Source organism: Eretmochelys imbricata, chromosome 6, assembly GCF_965152235.1.
Source record: "Eretmochelys imbricata isolate rEreImb1 chromosome 6, rEreImb1.hap1, whole genome shotgun sequence".
In the NCBI taxonomy this organism is placed as follows: domain Eukaryota; kingdom Metazoa; phylum Chordata; order Testudines; family Cheloniidae; genus Eretmochelys; species Eretmochelys imbricata.
This window is the reverse complement of record NC_135577.1, coordinates 34,970,202-34,992,261: the sequence shown is the minus strand read 5'-3', so window position 1 is coordinate 34,992,261 and position 22,060 is coordinate 34,970,202. Positions and strand designations below refer to the sequence as shown.

The 22,060-nt window shown below is 41.9% G+C and overlaps 2 protein-coding genes across 2 annotated transcripts in view; both read right to left on the bottom strand.

Annotated features, from left to right (window-relative positions):
• Positions 1-7,527, bottom strand: part of ZNF143 (zinc finger protein 143) — a 76,656-nt gene extending 69,129 nt beyond the window's left edge. The window contains exon 1 of the mRNA XM_077818398.1: positions 7,419-7,527. The gene's annotated coding sequence lies outside the window, so the exon portion shown is untranslated. The remainder of the gene's footprint in view (positions 1-7,418) is intronic.
• Positions 7,528-18,436: 10,909 nt separating this feature from the next.
• The window catches only part of IPO7 (importin 7), a 46,137-nt gene continuing 42,513 nt past the window's right edge, over positions 18,437-22,060 (bottom strand). Inside the window, exon 25 of the mRNA XM_077818396.1 lies at positions 18,437-20,187. Within this exon, the coding sequence (XP_077674522.1) occupies positions 20,090-20,187 (98 nt within the window). The 3' untranslated portion in view covers positions 18,437-20,089. The remainder of the gene's footprint in view (positions 20,188-22,060) is intronic.

The following is a 22,060-nucleotide window of genomic DNA, read 5'->3' as shown; positions in this document are numbered from 1 at the left end:
AGCAGAAGGTTCCCATCCCCACAGACTTTCTGTCTCCTGAACCCCCGCTGGAGATGATTCTCAAAAAGGAGGAAAGCAGAAGAATGGAGAACTGATACCTCAAGTTAGTCCACCCTTTCTCTCAACCCATGGCAATCACACCTGAGGAACAAAGAAACAGCTTTGGACTGAGGGAGGGATCCTGTCTGAAATGAATTCAGCCAGTAAGACTGCTGAAACATGTGGTGAGAGAGACCTTTTGCTTTGAATTCACTTAAGTTTGTTAAATTAGGTATTAGTTGTGTTTGACCTTTTATTTCTTTGTAACCAAATTCTGAATTTTAGGCTTCATTATTTGTAATCACTTAAAATCTATCTTTCTGTAGTTAATAAACTTGTTTTATTGTTTTATGTGAACTGTGTGATTGGACTGAAGTGTTTGGGAAACTATCTGAGATAACAGGATTTGTCCACATCATTTTCTATTATTAAAACTGCAGACTTTATATAATCTTGTGTTGTCCAGGAGAGGGCTGGGCACATTTCTGGGGGAAGTCTGGAACTGGGAATTTGCTGGTGTTACTCTGCAGTGTAATTAAAGAGTGGCTGGCCGTAGCACTCATACAGTACAACTGGAAGTAATTTACATGGTGGAGGCTGTGCATGAGCAGACCAGGAGTGGTTGCTCCCACGGTGAAGCAATGTAAAAGGCACCCCAGCCTGGAGAATTGAGGGGACGTAGCTGATCAACTGTCCAGATTGTACCCTTGGTAACGTTACACAGACAGCAAAACCCAGTAATGTTTTAATCTGGTGATATTCTGAATAAAAGGAGCCCTCAAACATGCTTCTAGCGGTTTCCATTGTTTTACACTGACTCTACAGACAGAAAATAGGCTTCAGAGTGACACACACAGTGCTAGTCCTGAAATCATACTATATAGATCATAAGACTCCAGACCTTAATGCAGAAGGTCAGGACTGACAATTGCTTGGAGAACTCAATGATGCCTAAAAGTCTGGAATAGAGACTGCCTGAACAAAAGTTATATATTATACATAATATGTCAAAACAGTATTATAGTTACCCATTGAAAAATTAAGAAATGCTAGAATTAAGGTTGTCTGTGCAATTTTATTTCCATTCCCTGGTATATGTATATATTAGGATAGCCTTGGCCAACTTTGCATAGAAAGTCTGTGGCAAAGCAAGGAATAGAATCCAGCTCTCACAGGTCCCAATCTAGTGCTCTGAACATAATAAATACTCCTTCTCTTCTTGCAACTCTTTGCCTCATTAGATGTCTAACCCGTGCACTAAATGGGGCATGCGTCCTGTAAAACATACAGAATATTGATTATGTAAAGACTAGAACACATATGCACAATGAAGACAAATTAAGTTTGCACACACATCCTTAATTCTGGTAGTTCCTCATTTCCAAGTCCTTGACTTTGCAAACTTAACTTTCTGTCAATATAATTTGTGTATGTAACTTCCTAGGGTTTTATAAAGCAAACCGAAAAGAAAACAGAAGTTATCTGGTGGAACTAGACTGATCCCTTGCATGGATCATTAATAGGGCTTGTAATGCATGATTTTCAAATCCACAGCAGAAACCTCCACCAGTTGAGCTAAAGGAGAAACTGGTAGCAGTACTTGGCTGCTAACCTCTATGTAGACCAGCAGTTAGAGTGAGGGCAGACATGCATTTTGAAAAGTGTCTTACACAACTATTTGCTAGACAGCAAAGGAATGCTGGGAATAAACAATTATGGGTATCTATTTCTGGCTCTGGAGGACACTATGGTTTCAGACAATACTGCCATGCATCTAGATATTACATTCATTCTCAAACTCAGTGTAGCTAAATGGATGAAAGTTGGGTCTGCCACGTCAGAGACTGGCCAAATTCTAGATCACATTTTGGCCTTTGTACGGCACTTCAGCTTTTTTGCACAACAAGTTGAGGCTTGTTAGTTATAACTAAGTTCTTCTCTGGGGTAATACAATGCTGCTAGTTTTGAGATTCGCAAATAAGATATAAAGTACAAGACTGAGGTTATCATTGCCATAGGTGCACCTTTAACTTCAGTGTAGTTACACCTGCTTATGAGAACAGTGATAATAACTCAGAACCCTTTGTGCTTTCTTACTATTCTAGCAGTTATATTTTTAACCCCAAACAGAAGTGGAGAAAAACATGTTCAGTTTAATGTTTGAATCATCTTTAATAATGAACATATGAACATTGCCAATCCTTGCATTTTATACAAAAGAATCTTATTAACCAGCTTGGTTACACAATAATTGACATTTTAAAAGTTTTATTTTCCCTGATATTATTGTTCTAGATTGTAAATTGTATGGGCACTAACCATCTTTCTGTCCTGGGTTTGTACAACATCTAGCACTGTGTGGTTCTGGTCCATGACTAGGGCTCCTGGGTGCTACAGTAATACAAATAATAATACATTCTGGTGAAATTTTGCACTCTGGTGGTGCCCAGAGTGCCCTTTAGAGTGTGTGACATTTAAAAGAGACTGTGGGAAGGTTAGAAAACAATACTGATAATGTGCTGAAGATTCAGGATGACCCAGGTTAAGTTGGCCTACTCAGCACTATTCATGAATACGTGCACTTAACTTAGCAAAGGATGGTTAAAGACTTAAGTGAAATTATTTTGGTGGTCTTGATACAGTTCAAAATGGGTAAGCTGTACAATACAAAAATAACCATCCTAACTGGCATCAACTGGCAAGCTTGTTAGCATAAAATTGTACTGCTGGTAACGGAATGAATAGGACAGCATTGAAGAACCAAAAATCCAGCACGTTCACAAGAGCAGTGCTGTTTAGTCAGCTAGCACGACCACACTTGCACTGTACTTCACCATAACAGATGCACAGTTTCTGGACAACTATTCTACAGATGCCAAAATAGCTTCCTGAAGCAGTGACTTCTGGAAGATTTTTAAAGGCTTTCTAGAAGTCAGATTTCAAAAACCTCCTGGGGAAACAACACGATGTTGAGGTCCCTGGAGAGTGTGGCTTCAAGCATCCTTGACCACTGTGCTGTAGAGTTCAGAAGGTATAATAGGCACTTACATAGTAGACTGTGGGATAATTAATAGAAAGACCATTTTCATGGTTAAGGTAATTATGCCAGTGATCCTATACAACCGGCATTGCACTGGTGGATTTGGCATGAGAGACAACCACTTCTTGGTCAGCCCAGCTCAAAGCCAGTCTAATTCAAAAGGTGGAGCAAGCATCAGTGGGAATAAATGTGTAAATACAAGATATGTTACAGGCAGATTAGGGCTGATTAGCACACCAAATTTCTCCAGCATAGACAAGGCCAACAAGCACAGTGAATCATTCTTTGACTAAGAAGGACCATCTCTAGAGTTAAAAAGCAAAGAGATTGGTGGAACAAGGTGGGAAGCTTACACTGCCATGGCATGGTGCACCTGTCCTGGGAAGAGGATTGTCTCTGGAGCTGTCAACTGACCAATAAATTCACAGATAGTTTTTAAACATACTCAATAAATAAGTCGGTAGAGAAAATATTGTAAATGCCTGTAGAATAAATATGAAATTAAAGAGTTAGCTTAAGTTTGATTAAAGAAATGTGTGTTGTAAAGAAAAGTCCTGATGACCAAGCAGAAGGAAGGCCTTGAAAGTAATAAGATATAAAGCCAGAAGGAATGAAGTAGAAAGGATGTTTGGTCCAATGAATAACTGAGGAGGTAAGGGAAATTTTCTAAGAGGGCTTCTGACCAAAAGCAGTTTTGAATAAGACAAAGAGAATCTGACTTAGAAGGAGCCAACATGCACTTTCTAGCCCACATATCAGTGTCATTTTAAAAGTAAGGCCTATGCAAACCCAGGTGCAACATAAAAGCTATTGCTCCACAGCAAGGAGGAGAGGCCTTGGGGAGAAAGGAGGTTATAAATCTTTTCTGGACTAAGACTGGAAATAAGGGTGAACTGGTTGTTAGCTACAGTAGTAATTGGCTATGACATTATTTGCTGAAGCGCATGAAAGTTATGAATGTGAGGGTTCTTTGTCAGCCCCTACCTGCTCGTGCTGAAGCATGCCAGGATGAAACAGTTTTTCCTAGGTCTGGCCTGAATACTGAGAGGCTGAGCTGAAGAAGGAAATGAGACAGGCTAAGTAAGAAGACTGGTACTGGCTTGGTAGAAAGACTGGAACTGGGAACTAGGGAGAAAAGACTGGAAGTAGCTAGGCAAAGATATTAGACTGAAAGGGGAGAGACTGGGTGCCATCAGAGAGGGGAAGAGAGTAGGAGTGGCTAGAGAGAAAGGCTAGGACTGGCTGGACAAGAAAAACTGGGAGCCAATGATAACTAACATTGGGCAAGTTACCTAAACCAAACTTTTCACAAGTTGTCACTAATTATGTGTTCCTCATTGTCTGGGTGTTCAATCTGAAACCCTGCAGTCTGACGTGCAAAAGTGCTGAGCACCCATAATTACAACTCAAGTCAATACAAGCATGTCTACAGTGCAATTAAATGTGTGGTTGGTACACGCCAACTGACTCAGACTTATGGGACTCACACTAAGAGTCTGCTTAAATGCAATGTAGATGTTTGGACTTGGGCTGGAGCGTAGACATAACCGGAGAGCTGTATTTTGGAAATAGAGCTATGTAATGCTGAGTACTCTGAAAAATCAGGTCCAAGACATTCAGTTTAGACACCCAAAATTAGTGAATACTTTTGACCTTAATCTCTTTGAGCCTCAGTTCCCCATCTATAAAACAGATATATTACTACTTTACCTCACCAGCGTATTGTGAAAATAAATTAATGTTTATGAAGTATTTGGATTCTAGAGATACACATGTGTGCAATAAATTGAACATAAGTAGACCCAATGAAACCTACAAGATTATTCATGTGATAAAGTAATACACATGCTTAAGTGTTCACTGAATTGAGGTTTTATCAACTAAACCAGAATAATAATTCTGTAGATAGTCTGTTAAAAGTAAAATGTTATTCCACAACTATCGGAAAGGCAACTTATGTGGACTGCAATAAACTCTGGGGATGGTGCTCATCAGTAAAATAATTTTAATATATTATACTTAATCTATATGGTATCCTGTAATTACACGACCATACAGTATTTCACTGCATCATCTTAAGTAAACAGTTTTATTTTCTTTACTGATTACGCTGAAAAACTCTGCTGTGAAAATAATACTCAAATTCTTATTGTTCTAGAAAATGTGAAAGTCTTGGAGGATTAAGCCCTCACAAAATTAAATGATTAAAATGAAATCGAAAAAGCTAAGCCATTAAAGCATACTTGTTTTATTGTACCTTAGAAATTCTAAGAATACATCTTGATAACCAAAGGCACATTTATGCAGATATACCAAATGCTTATTCCTTTACTCCAAGGATGCAAACTATTAAAGGTAAATAAATTTAACTGTCTATTATCTACCTGAAATGATATGACATGTTATTTCTAGTACAGAAAAAAGTCTTCTAATTCAATGGGAAATGTATAACACTGGAACCAAAATTTTGAGAAGTATCCTAGAAAAGTATTTTATTTACAATTTTTAAAAAAACAAATTCCTATAAAAGGAATCATTTGAGAAGTATGTCATACTTCGCAAGTTACTAGAGATTTAAAATTTGCATTATCTTAACATTTAAGCCATAATAGATTTTGTATATAGAACACTGATAACAGCTAGGTTTTCTTAAAAAGCCTCAATTTTTACAAGATGACCCATCTTAACAAAATCATAAAGCAGCTTAATTGTGAAAATATATTGTAATCTACTGCAAAAGAAATGTGTTTTTTCTATAGTTGGATCTTCTAACTGTATATATGCAGCTACAAATTCTGGAAAGAAGAATGTGCTAAGAAAAGAGAGGTGATGGTATTTTTAAAAAAAAACATAGCTGTATGTTATTTTTATGAACAGAGAAAGCTAAAGTAAAATAGACTATCAGACACAATGCAAGGACCTTGTGTTAAGTATCAGAGGGGTAGTCGTGTTTACTGCTTTTACAGACCCAGACTAAGAGTCCTGTGGCACCTTATAGACTAACAGACATATTGGAGCTTAAGCTTTTGTGTGTGAATACCCATTTCGTCGCATGCAACACATCCAACAAAATACCCACGGAAGTTTATGCTCTAATACGTCTGTTAGTCTATAAGGTGCCACAGGACTCTTTGCATCTTGTGTTAGTGAAGCTGTACCTATACTTATGACACTATAAATACTATTGATAGAACAGCATTTTCTCCAGAATGAGCTGCTTCCCAACTCTCCAATGCGGGAGACCCGTTCACGGGGGTGATTCCCTTTAATGCTGTTTTGTAAGTCCTTCCCTCTTAAGCATGGAGTACTGTTTGTGTCATTGACAGATTTGAGAACTCCCTCCTTCACTGTCACTGCACCACGCACCTCCTAAAAGTGACTTAAAGCTTCCAAATTGGCTCCAGGTGCAAGTCATTTTTAAGAAGGGGAAACAGAAGCACACCGAATAAATCCCCTTTACATATGGTAGCAATTAACACCCACCCACCCCAACACATACACACACTATACCTGCAAAATTTTATTTACAGAGGGTAACTTTTGCATAAGGCAATTAAAAGTCCAAGGGACGAGGAAGACTCCATCCCTTAGACACGGCAACAGTAAAACCAAAACTAGGCGTCTGCAACACACCCCTTTAGCATGAACACCACTACCGGGCCTGCGTCGCAATACAATCAAACTCCGAGGCGTGTGTTTGATGGGCGCCCCCGCTACTGCGGCTAGAGGCGGCGCTGGCTGGACGCCTGCCCCCGAGGCAGAGCGGCGCGCAAGGGGAAGCAGCTGCTGCTGCAGCGTGCGCAGGGGAGCCGACACCCGCCCGGACACAGCGCCGGGCAGGGGAGCGCCCCCGCTCCCCAAGTGACACACCCTGCTAGAGGCGCCTTCCCTCCGAGGCCGGGGCCAGGGCAAAGCCCCCGGGGAGCGGCGGCGCGCAGCCCCCTGTCCCGCGGAGCGCGGGCAGGCCGGGGGGAGCCGCGCCGACCTAGCCACCTCCCCGTGCCCCCGCCGCGTGTTTCTCATGGAGCTCGGGAGCGGCGTCGGCCCCGAGCGGCATCCAGAGGCGGCGGCGCCAGCGGGGAGGAAGCTGGCGCAGCTGAGGCGGCGGCAGTGGAAAGCCCGGTGGGGGAGGGGAGGAAAACGTACTGGGCGGGAGGGCGGCAGAACCGCGGTTTTATTAATGTCAGTCGGCGCTGCCCCCACTCGCTGGCTGCCCCACTCCGGTTCCCCGCGCGCGGCGCGGAGGGGCCGGGCCCGGCGGGTCGGCGCAGCGGGCCCAGCCGGAGATGGCGGTGGGTAGAATAAGGCACACTGGGTAAAAACACATTTATATACTAACCTCGCCGAGAAATTTTCCAACAATTCCTCCGTCCGACCACCATGCACCAGGACAGGAAACGGCCGCCTCAGCGCCCGCCCGCTCCAGCACCGCCCAGAGCTATGCGGGCGGGCCCCGCAACCAGCACTCGCCGAGCCGCCATTGGACAGCCGGCACCACAAACCACCGCCCACACACTCCATTGGTCGCCGGAGGCCCAGCGCCAACCCCGATTGGCTATGCGCCGCGGGCCCTGATCCCCGCGCCACAGACTCTCGCTATGCTGGGTTCGGGGCCGTGACCGCCGCCATTTTGTATCAAGGCCAGCTAGGTGCCTGTGCGTCAGAGAGGGAGCGAGTGAGCGGGGCGCCATTTCCCCGCACGGTCCGAGGAAGAAGCCGGTAGTTAGCAGCGCTTCAGGGACTGCGAGCTCTGGGGCGCTCTGGGGGGTGGAAGCCTGCGGTTTCTCTTATTCACCCCGCCGGGCGGACGCGCTCGCAGAGAGGAGGCTAGTAGGTTTCCTCTGCCAGCCCCACGGACCACCAGGTGCTGTAATGGGGGCACAAGCCTGGTCCGTCCCGGGGCCCGGGCTTCTCCCGCCTCAGGAGCGGATCACTGCCGCCTACAGTGTGGCGCATCAGCTGTCGCTCCACACACAGCGGGGAGAGCCCTAGGCTGGCCCCTCCCGCCGGCTCAGTCCCCGTCCCCCCGGACATCCAGCCTAGACCCCGTCCGCTCACCGGCTCAGCACCTTGACCCCCTCTAGGGTGACCAGAGGACAGTCCCGATTTGGGGGGCTTTTTCTTATATAGGCACCTATTACTCCCCGGAGTCCCTGTCCCGATTTTTTACACTTGCTATTTGGTCACCATCCCCTCCCCCCACCGCACACACCAGGGAGAGCCCTAGGCTCAGTGCCACCCCCCCACACACACAGCCACACACCAGGTATCAGAGGGGTAGCCGTGTTAGTCTGGATCTGTAAAAGCAGCAAAGAGTCCTAGGGCACCTTCTAGACTAACAGACATATTGGAGTATTCACCCACGAAAGTTTATGCTCCAATACATCTGTTAGTCTATAAGGTGCCCCAGGACTCTGACACACACCAGGGACATCCATAGACTCTGTACGCTCATAGGCTCAGGACCCTGCCCCCCCCCCCCCCCGTGGGCACATATGGGAGTTTCAGGGTAACAACCGTATTAGTCTGTATTCGCAAAAAGAAAAGGAGTACTTGTGGCACCTTAGAGACTAACCAGTTTATTTGAGCATAAGCTTTCATGAGCTACAGCTCACTTCATCGGATGCATACTGTGGAAACTGCAGAAGACATTATATACACAGAGACCATGAAACAATACCTCCTCCCACCCCACTCTCCTGCTGGTAATAGCCCATCCAAAATGACCACTCTCTTTACAATGTGTATGATAATCAAGGTAGGCCATTTCCAGCACAAATCCAGGTTTTCTCACTCTCACCCCCCCTTTTCCAAAAACCACACACACAAACTCACTCTCCTGTTCATAATAGCTTATCCAAAGTGACTGCTCTCTCCACAATGTGCACGATAATCACGGTGGGCCATTTCCAGCACAAATGCAGGTCTTCTCACCCCCCCCCCCCACGCACACACACTCACTCACTCTCCTGCTGGCAATAGCTCATCCAAACTGACCACTCTCCTTACAATGTGCATGATAATCAAGATGGGCCATTTCCAGCATATATCCAAGTTTAACCAGAACATCGGGGGGGTAGGAAAAAACAAGGGGAAATAGGCTACCTTGCATAATGACTTAGCCACTCCCAGCCTATTTCCCCTTGTTTGTTCCTACCCCCCCAGACGTTCTGGTTAAACTTGGATTTATGCTGGAAATGGCCCACCTTGATTATCATACACATTGTAAGGAGAGTGGTCACTTTGGATAAGCTATTACCAGCAGGAGAGTGAGTTTGTGTGTGTGGTTTTTGGAAAAGCGGGGGGGGGGGGAGGAGTGAGAAAACCTGGATTTGTGCTGGAAATGGCCCACCTTGATTATCATACACATTGTAAAGAGAGTTTCAGAGTAACAGCCGTGTTAGTCTGTATTCGCAAAAAGAAAAGGAGTACTTGTGGCACCTTAGAGACTAACCAATTTATTTGAGCATAAGCTTTCGTGAGCTAAAGCTCACTTCATCGGTCACTTTGGATGGGCTATTACCAGCAGGAGAGTGAGTTTGTGTGTGGGGGGGAACGGAGGGTGAGAAAACCTGGATTTGTGCTGGAAATGGCCCGACTTGATTATCATACACATTGTAAGGAGAGTGATCACTTTAGATAAGCTATTACCAGCAGGTGAGTGGGGTGGGAGGAAGTATTGTTTCATGGTCTCTGTGTATATAATGTCTTCTGCAGTTTCCATAGTATGCATCCGATGAAGTGAGCTGTAGCTCACGAAAGCTTATGCTCAAATAAATTGGTTAGTCTCTAAGGTGCCACAAGTACTCCTTTTCTTTTTACACATGGGAGTGAGTCCCAATTTAGCTTCCCCTCCCCCACACAGCCTGGAGGTTTTGGAGGAGAACCCTACCTAGCTTGGCCCCTCCTTACACATGGGCTCAGCAGCCTCTCACACACACATTGGGGAGCGTCCCCAGCCACTGAGCTCAACCCTCCCACTTCCACACAGGGGGGGAACCCCAACCTGGCTTTTCTTAACTGCAAAACTCTTTGGGCCACGGCCTTTTCTTACGCTCCAGAAGGGGATCCTGACTACCCCGTTATTGGGATGTAGCTTCTACCTACTCAGGAACTCCAACTTGGCTGGTCCTCGTCCTGTACCCGCTGATAGGAGCCAGGTCCAGACTTTATTTTCCCTTGACATTAACAACAGTGATGGGAGATGGGCCCTATAGCAAGAGCTGCCCTGTAAAGTGACTTGTGGAGTCAGTGGCAGTGTTGGAGTAGGACAGATTCTCAGGTGGAAACTAACTTAATGAAAGGGGAAGAAGAGAAGGCCCTTCCAATCCACCCTGTTTCTCCACCTATGTCTCTCACCTTAATTGTATTTTTTTCCACTTTTTTTTCCCCTTGTCAAAGGTTTTAGAAATTCAGAGAGTAGGATCCCAGAGTCAGCTCTTAAAAATTTTAAATTGAGGTGGTAAAAAATATGCTAGCAATTGTTAGTTTCTTAGGTTTTTACTAACTTTTGTAGCCACACACGGTGTTGTCTCCCGTTATGTATGTACAGTTATTTTAAACACATAAGCATTTCAATTTTAAAAGATTGAAGGATCCAAAAATCAGATTTTCAAACAAATGAGAGAAAGGAACTAATTTTTAACTAGTTCTAGTTTCAAAACAATTTAATAAGTTACTTGATTAGAGAAAATAACCCATGTTAACACATCACTAAGATTTTGAGATAGAAAAATTTCCCCTGCCTTTGCTTTCAAAGAGACTATAAAATCTATACTACGTCATGGATATTAAACATATGGACTGCCTCCTATAACACCACGCCAAAAAACTATAGCTAAAATAAGCTTTTTAAAAATCCTCAGGGGTTTTCTACACCTGGTGTTATTCAGGCACAGTTGTTCCTGAGTAACTACACCCTCAGAAAAGTCCTGATTGTGTATATGACAATTGAATAAATGGATCTACATTTTTACTCTTCCATTAAGAAGAGATTTGTCCTTTTTCATTTCTTAGTTGGAAAAACAACACTTGATTCTAGATTTATAAACTTCTATGTTTTGTTTTACACAAACATCTAATTAGTAGTAAATGTAGAGTCTTGTTCCTGGGCAATTTCGTGTCTCTCACAAATTCATAGTGGTAGCCATGTTAGTCTGTATCAGCAAAAAGAACGAGGAGTACTTGTGGCACCTCAGTCTCTAAGGTGCCACAAGTACTCCTTGTTCTTTTCACAAGTTCATGTGGCCAAAAAATAATTCAGATAGGGATCCTTCACCTAGAGCTCTATGAAATCCTGTAGCTTGGTTTTTGTATTTGTCCAGTTCTGGGTAGTTGTCCTGGTCTCGCCTCATTGTTCTTTCATTAATTTTTGTAGAGCCAGGGTGGGTGAGGTAATGCCTTTTATGGGACCAACTTCTGTTGGTGAAAGAGATAAGCTTTTGGGGTACACAGAGCTCTTCATCAGGTCTTGATATTATTACCTTACCCACTCTGTCTCAGATCCTGGGACCAGCACAGGTAAAACAACACTGGAAACATTAATTTTCCCCTTCTTCCCCACCACATGTAGTTGTGTTAAAAAAAGGACCAAAACCCCACCTTCATTTTCAACCTGTAGTTAAGATACACCTGCTAGTTGCTGCACTCTGCAAGTCAAAATCCAGACCAAGGTTTTTTGGTGGTGGTGGGTTTGGGGTTTTTTTGTTTTTTAAATTTTCCCATTCTACACACCCTTTTTTCATAGTTTGGTTTAATGCATTTTATGTAATTTTAAGTTACATGAAGCATTCCTCTTGAAAAATCCCAAAGTATCAACAATTGATACATGTGCACAGAAATAGAGAAGAGCATCCACTTTGGAGTGAAAAGTGATATCTACCTGACATATATCACAACAGGAGGAAGAGCGGAAATTTTGCCTTAGGCCAACCAACCAAACTCCTCATATCTGTACTTTTGGACCCCTAACATCCACACAGAACTGGCAGACCCTGATTCAGGCCTCATCCAAAACACATTTTAGCCAAGTTGTTGCAATATCAAATCCTTTTTTATAGTACTTCCAGACTGTTTCAAACATACATAATTAACTGGGTTGAGAATTACTTAGACAAGTTAGATGTCTTCGGTCAGTAGGGCCTGATGAAATACATCCTCGAATACTTAAAGAACTGGTTGAAGAGACCTCTGAGCCATTAGCAATTATTTTTGAGAACTCGGAGAGATCCCAGAGGATGGGAAAAGGGCAAATATAGTACCTATATATAAAAAGGGCAATAAGGACAACCCAAGGAATTGTAGAACAGTCAGCTTACCTTTAGTACCTGGAAAGATAATGGAGCAAATAATCAAACAATTTGTAAGCACCTAGTAGATAATAAGGTAGTCAACATAGATTTGTTAAGAACAAATTTCAAACCAACCTTCTACCCTTGAAAGGGTAACATGCTTTGTGGATAAGGGAGAAGTAGTAGATGTGATATATGTTGACTTTAGTAACTTCCGATTTTTTAAACGGTCTTGTGTGACCCCCCTCATAAGCAAACTAGAGAAATACAGTCTAGATTAATCTACTGTAAAGTGAGTGCACAACTAGTTGGAAAGCTGTCATTATCAATATTTCACAGTCAAGCGGGAAGGGCATATCAAGTGGGATCCTGCAGGGATCTATCCTGGATCCACTTCTGTATTTTCATAAATGATTTAGATAAAGACAGAATACACATATAAACTTTGTGGATGATACTAAGTTATGAGGGGTTGCAAGTGTAGGCTGCCACACTGCTTAGTCTAAAATCTAGCTAGCAATGGAGAACTTGAAAGCTCTAAGTCTCTGGCATTTTAGGTGGAAGGACACGAGTAGGGAGTCTGATCTTGTAGATTCTGTATACCTGAGATACATTTTCAGTGCTCTTCTGCCATCTAAAGTGTGCCTCACCTTTTCAATTGGATATTATGGTTTTGGACAGAATGAAGGAAGCACAACCTCTTTGGAAACATGGAAAGAGGAATTTACCTTTAGAAGAAAAGATTCTGGTGCCCTGAACACACAGTAAGACTCCTGCACAGATAAGGCTACCAGCTCTGACAAGCACCTGGCACACACAAGAGCTACTAAAACAAGTCTTGAGGGATAGATAAAAGGCTGACTCTTAAAACAGAAGCTTGAAGGGATGGCTCATCAGGGTGCTCAAAAGGTAATGGAAGATCCCATTTTAGCTGATCAGACTGCTTGTAGGAATCTGGCTACCTGTGGATTGTCTACCAAGAACCCCAAGGATCCTATGAATAGCATGCTATTAAGAGCAGACACCTGACAGTGCTACTGGGCTGAAGACCTCTAGCTGTACCTTCTTGGAGAAAGTCCAGAATGGGTGGAATTCCTGGATTTCTGGGATTTGCATTGTGGGCTTGGCCCCAGTTGCCGTATCTGGGCCAGATAGAGTATGCTTTTAGTGTCAGTACTCTCCCAGATGAAAGCAATGTCTTAATGATTATGGAGGACAGACTGAGTCCATTCCCTCTCAATAGCCATGGTGTTAGTTGAATCCATTTTTGTCTGAAGAGAAGGGCCTTGGCAAGAGGCTATCTAGTCTTCTCAGATGCTGGAGTGGGGGATCTAGTGTCAACTCTATTCTGTCTGAGCCTCAGCCAAGGAGGATTTATCAGCATTGTCATTGCCTTTTCTTGTTTTATTTTCTAAACCATTTTCCCCAGTAGCAGAAAGGGTGGAAATGCATAAAGTAGGCTCTGTGGCTAACTGTGCTATTAAGCATCTGTTCTTATGGATCTGGTGTCTGCTTTCTTCGTGAATTTTTTTGGCCTCTTTTCATTCATACAATTCATGAACAGTTGAAGGGAGACCAGACAGCTAAACATTAAGCTTGAAAACCTTCTGAATCAGGCAGCTTGGATCCCGTGCCTGCTGAGCCAGTCTGCCTTTTGATTCAGGTCTTCTTTGATGTGGATCACTCTGAAGGACAGAAGGAACTCTTCTACTTACCTCATTATTTCCACTTCCACTTCTTCTATGCGTAGTGCCGTGATTTCCCCTTGGTTGTTTCAATATGTGACTCTAGTCATATTATCTGATTGAACCAGAATATGATTCCCCCTGTGGGTGGAACCTTTGCAGAGCTAGACTGACCAGTCAACTTTAGGTTTATGCTGTGAGCCTTTCCCTCTCACTCCAGAGACCCTGAGCTGTTTGAGTCTCCCAAGTGAGCTCCCCAGTCCTCCAGGCTAACCTCAGCTGTGAGGACTAAAGGATCTGGAAGGCAGATGGGCATGCCTTTGCAAACATTGTCACGAACTAACCAGTTATAAGGAGCTGAAAACCTTCCTTTGGGTAGAACTCCCCTTCTGAGGGAATAATCATATCCCTGGCGAGGGATGCTACTGCAGCATCAAGCTTTATAGTGTCTCCACAATAGAGCTCTTTGGTTCTTGAATGTTACAGAGCCTGATGTTGCTCTTATTAATGTGCTAGTCCTCATCAGTCTTGTTCTGTTCAGCCCTAATCACTTCCTTGAAGTAGTGAAGGGGTATCTCAGCTTCACGGCAGGATTTTTGCAGGGAGAAATTTACTCTGAGGTTTACTCTCAGAAGCCTGCTAGACAGCAAACTTGCTTTGGGGAAGCAGGAGGAAGAGCGGAGGACTCATATTTCCTGATTTTTTTGTACTTTTTCCTTTCCCTTTCTAGATATTTTAACATTTTCAGAGCACTTTGGGAGTGTAGGAGCTCTGCTGCAGTTTGGTGAGGCCTTCTGTGGCTTCCCTTTCTTAAGGCCTGAAGCGCTGAGAGGTCATCTTAGAATGCTCCCCCACTGGGTCCTATTCTCCCTGGTTAGCTTGTGAGGAAGGGTAGCTGATTGGAGGCCGTGCTTCTTTCCCGAGGGTGCTCAGGACCCACTTTAAGACTAGGTGGGGGGTGCAAGACTTGTAGCCCTGCAAGCCTCTCCTTTGTTCTGCAGGGTCTCCTAGGACTTACCCCTGAGTTGATTGGTCCATCTTACATCTGGACTCTCTCCCTGCTCTGCACTGGGGTTCCTAGTCCATTTTCCCCCACTGGGGTGATGGGTGCCTTGGTGCATAAGGGACCACATCTGCCTGTCTGATTTGTAGCGCTGGAACCTAACAGAATTAGTGACAGAAGTCTGGGTACAATTTGCCATCTACTGAATCTGGGAAGGATGCCTTACCTGTAAAGCACCTCTTGGATTTGACCTGGTGCTTTCCTGGATGCTCTGCCATGCCTGTAAGGGACAGAGAAGGAAGATGATGTGCAGAGGCTCACGAAGGGTTAAATCCCTAAAGGGTTAACCAACTCAGGGAGGAGGAAGAATGGCGAGGAGACAGAATACTGCTCCACAGAGCCCCCAAGCTAAGCAGAAAAATTAAAATAGGAACGAGGGTGACTGCAGAAGAAACCACCATTACCTGCTGCTGCAGAGGCAGAGAATCTGGCAGTAAGCAGGAGCAGAGGGGACATGGCTGGACTGTGGAACGCCAAAACACTGATCCGCCTTTGTGACCTGTAGAGGAGAGAAACCCAGAGATCCAGATTGTGGGAAGACACTGGGTTGCAGAATGGTCATTGTTGAGCCTCAAGAGCTGAAGAGAAGTGACTAGTCCTTGTGGAGATCTGTCTGGAGGAGTCTTGAGTCAGAGGGGGGTAGAGGACTGAAAAAGCTGTGTCTTCCTCTAGTGGTCTGGGGTCAAATTAATGTTATGTCCTCACTTGGTGCTATGTTCAGTTCTGAACAATCTCTCAAGAGAAGATAGAAGGGGTTCACATTGGAAATAAAAATTAGATATTAAGAGATTTTGTATAAAGGACTGAAAAAAGATCGGGCACTCCTGCTTACCATGGGACAGTCAAAAGACAGCTTTTTTTTTTTTTTTAAAGTTATCTCATTAACCAAGTATCAGAGGCCAAGTATTAGCAGGAATCAAAAAAAAATGGACATTTATATCTAGAGAACATAAATTTACACTTTGAATTTTTGTTTGTTGATATAAATACTCATGCTATAGGAGATAAATAGGTCTTATATTTTAGGAGTTTGTTAATTTCATTTTGAGATGTTTAATTTTAGCAATGTTTTAGTTTGATGTAGATGTCCAAAATATTGGGGATTTTCAGGGCTTCTTCTGTATGTACTGTAATGAGCAATCTTTGTAATGTTCCCAAGTGCGCTTTAACATAGTCATTTCAAACAGCACTGTTAAAATGTACTAGGAACATTTAGTGCACACCAGCAGGGTACACAGTGACCAATTAATGCATATTAACGTGTTTTAGAAATCATCTGCCCCAGTCCACATTACTGCTCTGTGTACACCAGTGCTTAGATACAAGTAATCGTTTAGTTTTTTCCAGTACTTGCCAGATATATAAAATAAAATGTATTTTAATTTCATTTTGTATCAGTGTTTATCAGTTAAAATAAAAAAATCCAAAGCCGTAGATATAAGCCAGCCACTAACAAGTGGGACAAGAAACTTCCCCATGGGCACGTTATTCCATAATTGTCACATGCGTCCGATGAAGTGAGCTGTAGCTCACGAAAGCTTATGCTCAAATAAATGTTAGTCTCTAAGGTGCCACAAGTCCTCCTTTTCTTTTTGTTGATAGGGGGTTTCTTCAAACTTCCTTGGACGCATCTAATACTGGACCAATGTCAACCTAAAACAGGACTCTAATTTTGAACAGGAATGGTAATTTCTATTTAAAAACAACTTTGCTTTCATTCACCTGGATTGGACAAATATCCATGAAATATGACTTCTGACCAGGACAGAAAGAATTGTAAGAAAATGGTTTCTAAACCAGACATTTGAAATTTCCCTAAGATAAGCTATTGAGGGCCAGAGCATGTCAAACCTTCACAAGGTTTCACAAATCTTTAAAGATATCTTGACTTTTGCTTTAAACTTTAAAAGTGTAGTTTTTAAGGGGAATGTGAGGCACTGTATCTGTGAATGTCTGCTTGAAAAAAGTATAGTTAGCAGGATAAGGCAAACTTTAATAAGGAGTGATGTAACTAGAACAAGAGTCCAAGATATTCTAAGTCTACAGCTATGCGTTTGGAATTATGCAGCGAGATAAGTGGTGAAGATGTAGTTTAGATATATTAATCCAAATGGAAAATTTCAACATTAGAAAAACCACTCAGGTTTTAAGTTCCTCAACACACTTAAAGAATCTAACAGAATAAGTGAAAGTTCCCACAAGAAAAGGAGTCAGTTCTGAATTGTACAATGAGAATATCACTAAAAGTAAAAGACGAACATAACTTGTTAGGTAATCTAGCATATCACCTTGCCAATGCAAAATTGTTCCTTTGGACTGTATACTAATGTACCTGTTGGAGAAGAGAAAAAGCAAATCCCAGTTCCACCCTGAAAAGTGATGCAGTTCCTACCAATTTTGAGATACATATGAAATCATCGGAAATAAGACTGCATTATTCCACACTGATACAGAAATTTTCCATTGACTCAAGAAATATAACTATTCAAGCTCTAAATAACCATGAAACTAGCTTCTCAGTAGCTTTCCCTCAATTTTTTCACCCTCACACACAAAATTTCCCTCCCTGCAACCCAAATTGTCATGCTCACCGACCCAAAAACTAAGCTTTTTTTTTTTTTTTAATACTTGGGAAGCATAAGTAGATAAATTATTGCCCCACAAGTGGAAGTTTAGAAATACAGTATTTTATTTTTAACATGTTAAATTAGGGAAGCTTTCAAAGTTCAGGAATGGACAGGAAAATAAATGCTGTAATAATATCTTGTACCACCTTGCCACAAAAGCAAAATCAAGTTTTGAGATTCCCACCTCAACAGTAGAACACATTTTGAGGCCTGCAATGAATAGACATTTTCAGAAGTTTTATTTTAAATATGTACTTTGCCAGTCAACCTTTTTAGGAATCAGCAAGTGATAATGGGGCTATCATACTACATCTCTATATAGGATACCCAGGCTCAAGGCTAACCGTAGGCTCTTCTATACCAGATGCAATATCCATTCTTTCCTACTCCTTCATTCCACAAACTGCTTACACATATCCCCTTAAAGTGTTCAGATAGGGAAACATTCCATCACAGCCTTGGACTAGTCTTTCACATTAGAACTGGTTTTTGTGCACATGGAAAGATTTGAGAGAGAAAGGCAATCCAAAACAGAGGCATAAGTGAAACGTCCGTTAGCCCTGCTCAGAACAGTCCTAGTAGTTGTGTGACAAGCCAAAAAGTAGTAACTATTACTGGTCAAACTCAAGGAAAACCCAACTTCTGGATACCTGTTACTCTGTTGACTCAAAAAATAAACACACCACACAAACCAATTTTCTGAAGACTGCATTTTGAATATCATAATATATATATATATCTATATATATGTGCATTTCAGTTTCATTTTTTACAGATATAAACTCAGTTCATTTTAACCTGCATTTAAGATTTGGAGGCTTACATTTAAATTAAGGTAGCTTGTTTAATATCAGTTGTAACAGCAGGTGACACATAAAAACAGCCAAAAAAAAGAATGTTTGCTTTAAAAGATTTGACACCAATGATCTCAACACAGGATCAAACTATTAATTTAGATTTTCAGAGAAGAAAAAGGGGGGCAATAAACCAGCCCATTCACAGCACCTTACTGCTGGCTTCTAGATAGAGTGGTTTTGACAGTGGTCCCAGAGGGAACTTTATTTTGCCTTTCTAGCTAAAATACGAGGTACTATAACAGCTGGAGATGAAGGGGGAAAGTATGGCTTCAAAAGTGAAAGCTTGGTGAAACCTCAAACATCCCATCTGGACCAGGCAAACAGAGCACATATTAATGCTGGGAGTGCAAAAACAGGGAAGGAAATGTAGTAGTTAAAGCCACTACCAGTTGCTGGGAAAAAAACAGGATGAATTATTTTGCAAAATTAGGAATAAACTGCAATCATAGATCAAGCCCAAGTTAGCCGAATTAATTTTTAATAGATTGCATATATAGATGTTTCATCCACACACTTCAATAAACTCTTTAAGAGCAGAATTTCATGTCCAATTTACATGCTTCAGAGAAGATAATGTTTCTCAGTGCTTACATTAAGATTTTGTCTCCAAATTTCCACTTGTACATTGAGAGCTTTAAGAAAAACAAAGGACACAGAGGGTGTTGCCTTTTTCTTGTTTGTTTTTTAGCAGCAATGAAATATCACTAACCCCTTTTTACATAACCGAATTCAAGTCACAACCAGAGGTGACTGCACCACAAAGTCACCAGGTACAAAACTGCTAGTTAATTTTAAATTAAAACTTGAAATTATTTTCCCCATTACATCCTTTTTTTTTTTCTTTTTTTTTTTTAATAAACAGCAAACATTTTGCTATTTTGTACATAGGCTAGCAGGCTTGTTTCAATATGAAAGTGCTAATTCATTTACAGATTTACCAGTTATGTAGTGCTACAATAAGTGTCCAATATTCTACATATGAACAATCTTGATGAATGGAAATGATGAAGATTAAGTAAGGCTATCCGATTACCTTATCTTATTTACATGAAAAGAATAAACACCCAATAGAGAGGAGGGACAGGGAAGGAAATTGGGCCAATACTCATACTGCCACAAGTGTCAAAATTAAATCAGCCTTCTAGCTTGTCCTGTAAATGAGACATTTTAAATAGTCCTGCAGCCCATGCCTATTTTTTCCTCAGAAAAAGAAAAGCTGCCTTCATGACATCCCCTCTTGATTTCAGATTTCCACAGTGTGTCATTTGAAGCTTTCAAGTCAGGTTCTTCCTATCTTCAAAAAACCTCTGGTTTGCTTTCCAGTATTAGGTTGCATGATCAGGTCCCACTTCCTGGGTTTTTTTTGTCCAATCTATTTATCAATTCGTTTAGAGTGAGTTGTAGATAACATGAACCAGTTCTGGAACCACTATTGGGAGGAACACAAGCTCTTCACTACAATCACACAGTAGCAGGAAAAATGATAATTCAATTCATTCCTGAGGCTGGACCTCCAAAATTGAACGAACTTGGCACAACTGGAGCATTGAATTTGTATCCTCCATGCTTTTCAATCATTTTGGATTCTGAAAGACAAAAATATTTTAGTAGAATGTAAGATATCAAAAAATGTAAGTATCACAATCGGTTTGTGAATGCCTCAGATTTTGGGGGCTTGAGACACCCAAAAATGCACCTGCTGAGCAACAGTCTAAAAATCAGATTCCTTTAAGGTGTCTGTATTGGGCACCCAAAAATTGCTAGTCACTTTTGAAAATCTTGGCAATAGATTTTACTATGATTTAAAAATCTACAGAGAATATTAATAATAAATTCAAAAATTACAGTTTTTAAATGAAATGCTTCCTGTGTGACATGTTCTTGAATAGGAGTCAAACATAGCTGAAAGTCTGGCCACTGGATTGCTACTGAACTTCCAATGCTTTCTGTTTAACAAGAGATATTCTACAGACCAGTCAATCAAGTCACTAAAAAAAAAAAAAAAAACACGTACTTGTACTAAATAAGCACCATTTGAACGTCAATGAAAAATTCAATGTTCCTGCCCAGATTCAACAGTAGGAGGGGAAATATAAATGGAACAACGAGGAGAGGAAAGTTGTTCTCTATGCACATGGGCACACACACAAAATAAACCGTCTCCTTCCAGTTAAGGCTGCTACACTGCATAGGTTGGTGCAAACTATAAAAAACAAAAAGCACTAAATTATTCAACATCCCCTCTACATTCCACTCTAATTCTCAATCTCAGCTACCTTTCTTTCTATCAAACAGAGTCCACGTCTCTAACCTCATCTTGAAGGGATCAACGGTTACATTTGAACTCTGACCACATTGACTGGTCATATAGTTTCCATGTGTTTTTAAAAAATTATATAGGTTTGGTGTGTCTTTTCATAAGTTACAATGCACACACAAATCAAGACTAGTATAGATCAAAGGCACAACATACAGTTGCCTGATTACTTCCTCTCTGAGACACTCTCTCCCGATCAGACGCATTTGAATGGTGCCCCTCTTCCTGCAAATACCAGGGGCAGTTCAGACTTGTTTGTGCCTCTTCTGCACTCAGACCAGACAAATACTTCTTCCAGAGCAGTAAGGAAACACTGAGAACCAAAACCTTGCACATGCCATGAGCCTTGTGCACTGCTCCAGTGCTGTAAAGGGACTGAAAAGCTGTTCAGTTAGGAAAATTCCTGCATGGCACAGAGTCAGCAATAGTGGACTACATTCTAACTGTCTCCAACATAGGGCAAGTCAGAAGTGTGCTCAGTTGCAGAGGGCCCAGCTGGAGGATTCTGTGCTATGGGCAATCCCTGGCTAACATAAGCATGTAAACACATTACCAGCTGATGTAAATTACATGAGCCTCAAAGTTGCTTTAATTTGCGCTAGGAACCAACAGCTGAAAATTTAAAACTGATCCTTTTCATAACATGCACAGTTAGCATGTGGAGCCCACTCCCCCAAGGTATCATTAAGGCCAAGAGTTTAGCAGGGATCAAAGCAGATCTGGACATTTATATGGATAAAGACATCCAGAGTTCCAATAGTAGATATTAAAAAACCCAAGCATTTGAAAACATGTTTCAGAGCATAAACTAACTTCTGATAATGATTAGGGAAAAAAAAAAAACTTTCCCTTTGGGTCATTCTATAGTTGCTTACTGTGTTTCTTGCACCTTTCCACTCAAGCAACTGTTACTGGCTGCTGATAGGCAGGATTCTCGACTAGCCATACCACTGGTCTGATTCGTTATGTTACTATTCAATCCTATTTAATTATATACATGAACTCAGAAGATATATCTGAAGAACTTCTGAAGGTAAGGCAGAATGGACGAGGTCAGTCCAAGAAAAGAACAAATTTTCCAGTCTGGATCTTGACCTATCCCCAATCAGACATACGCGAGAGGAAGTAGTAAGAAACAGAAG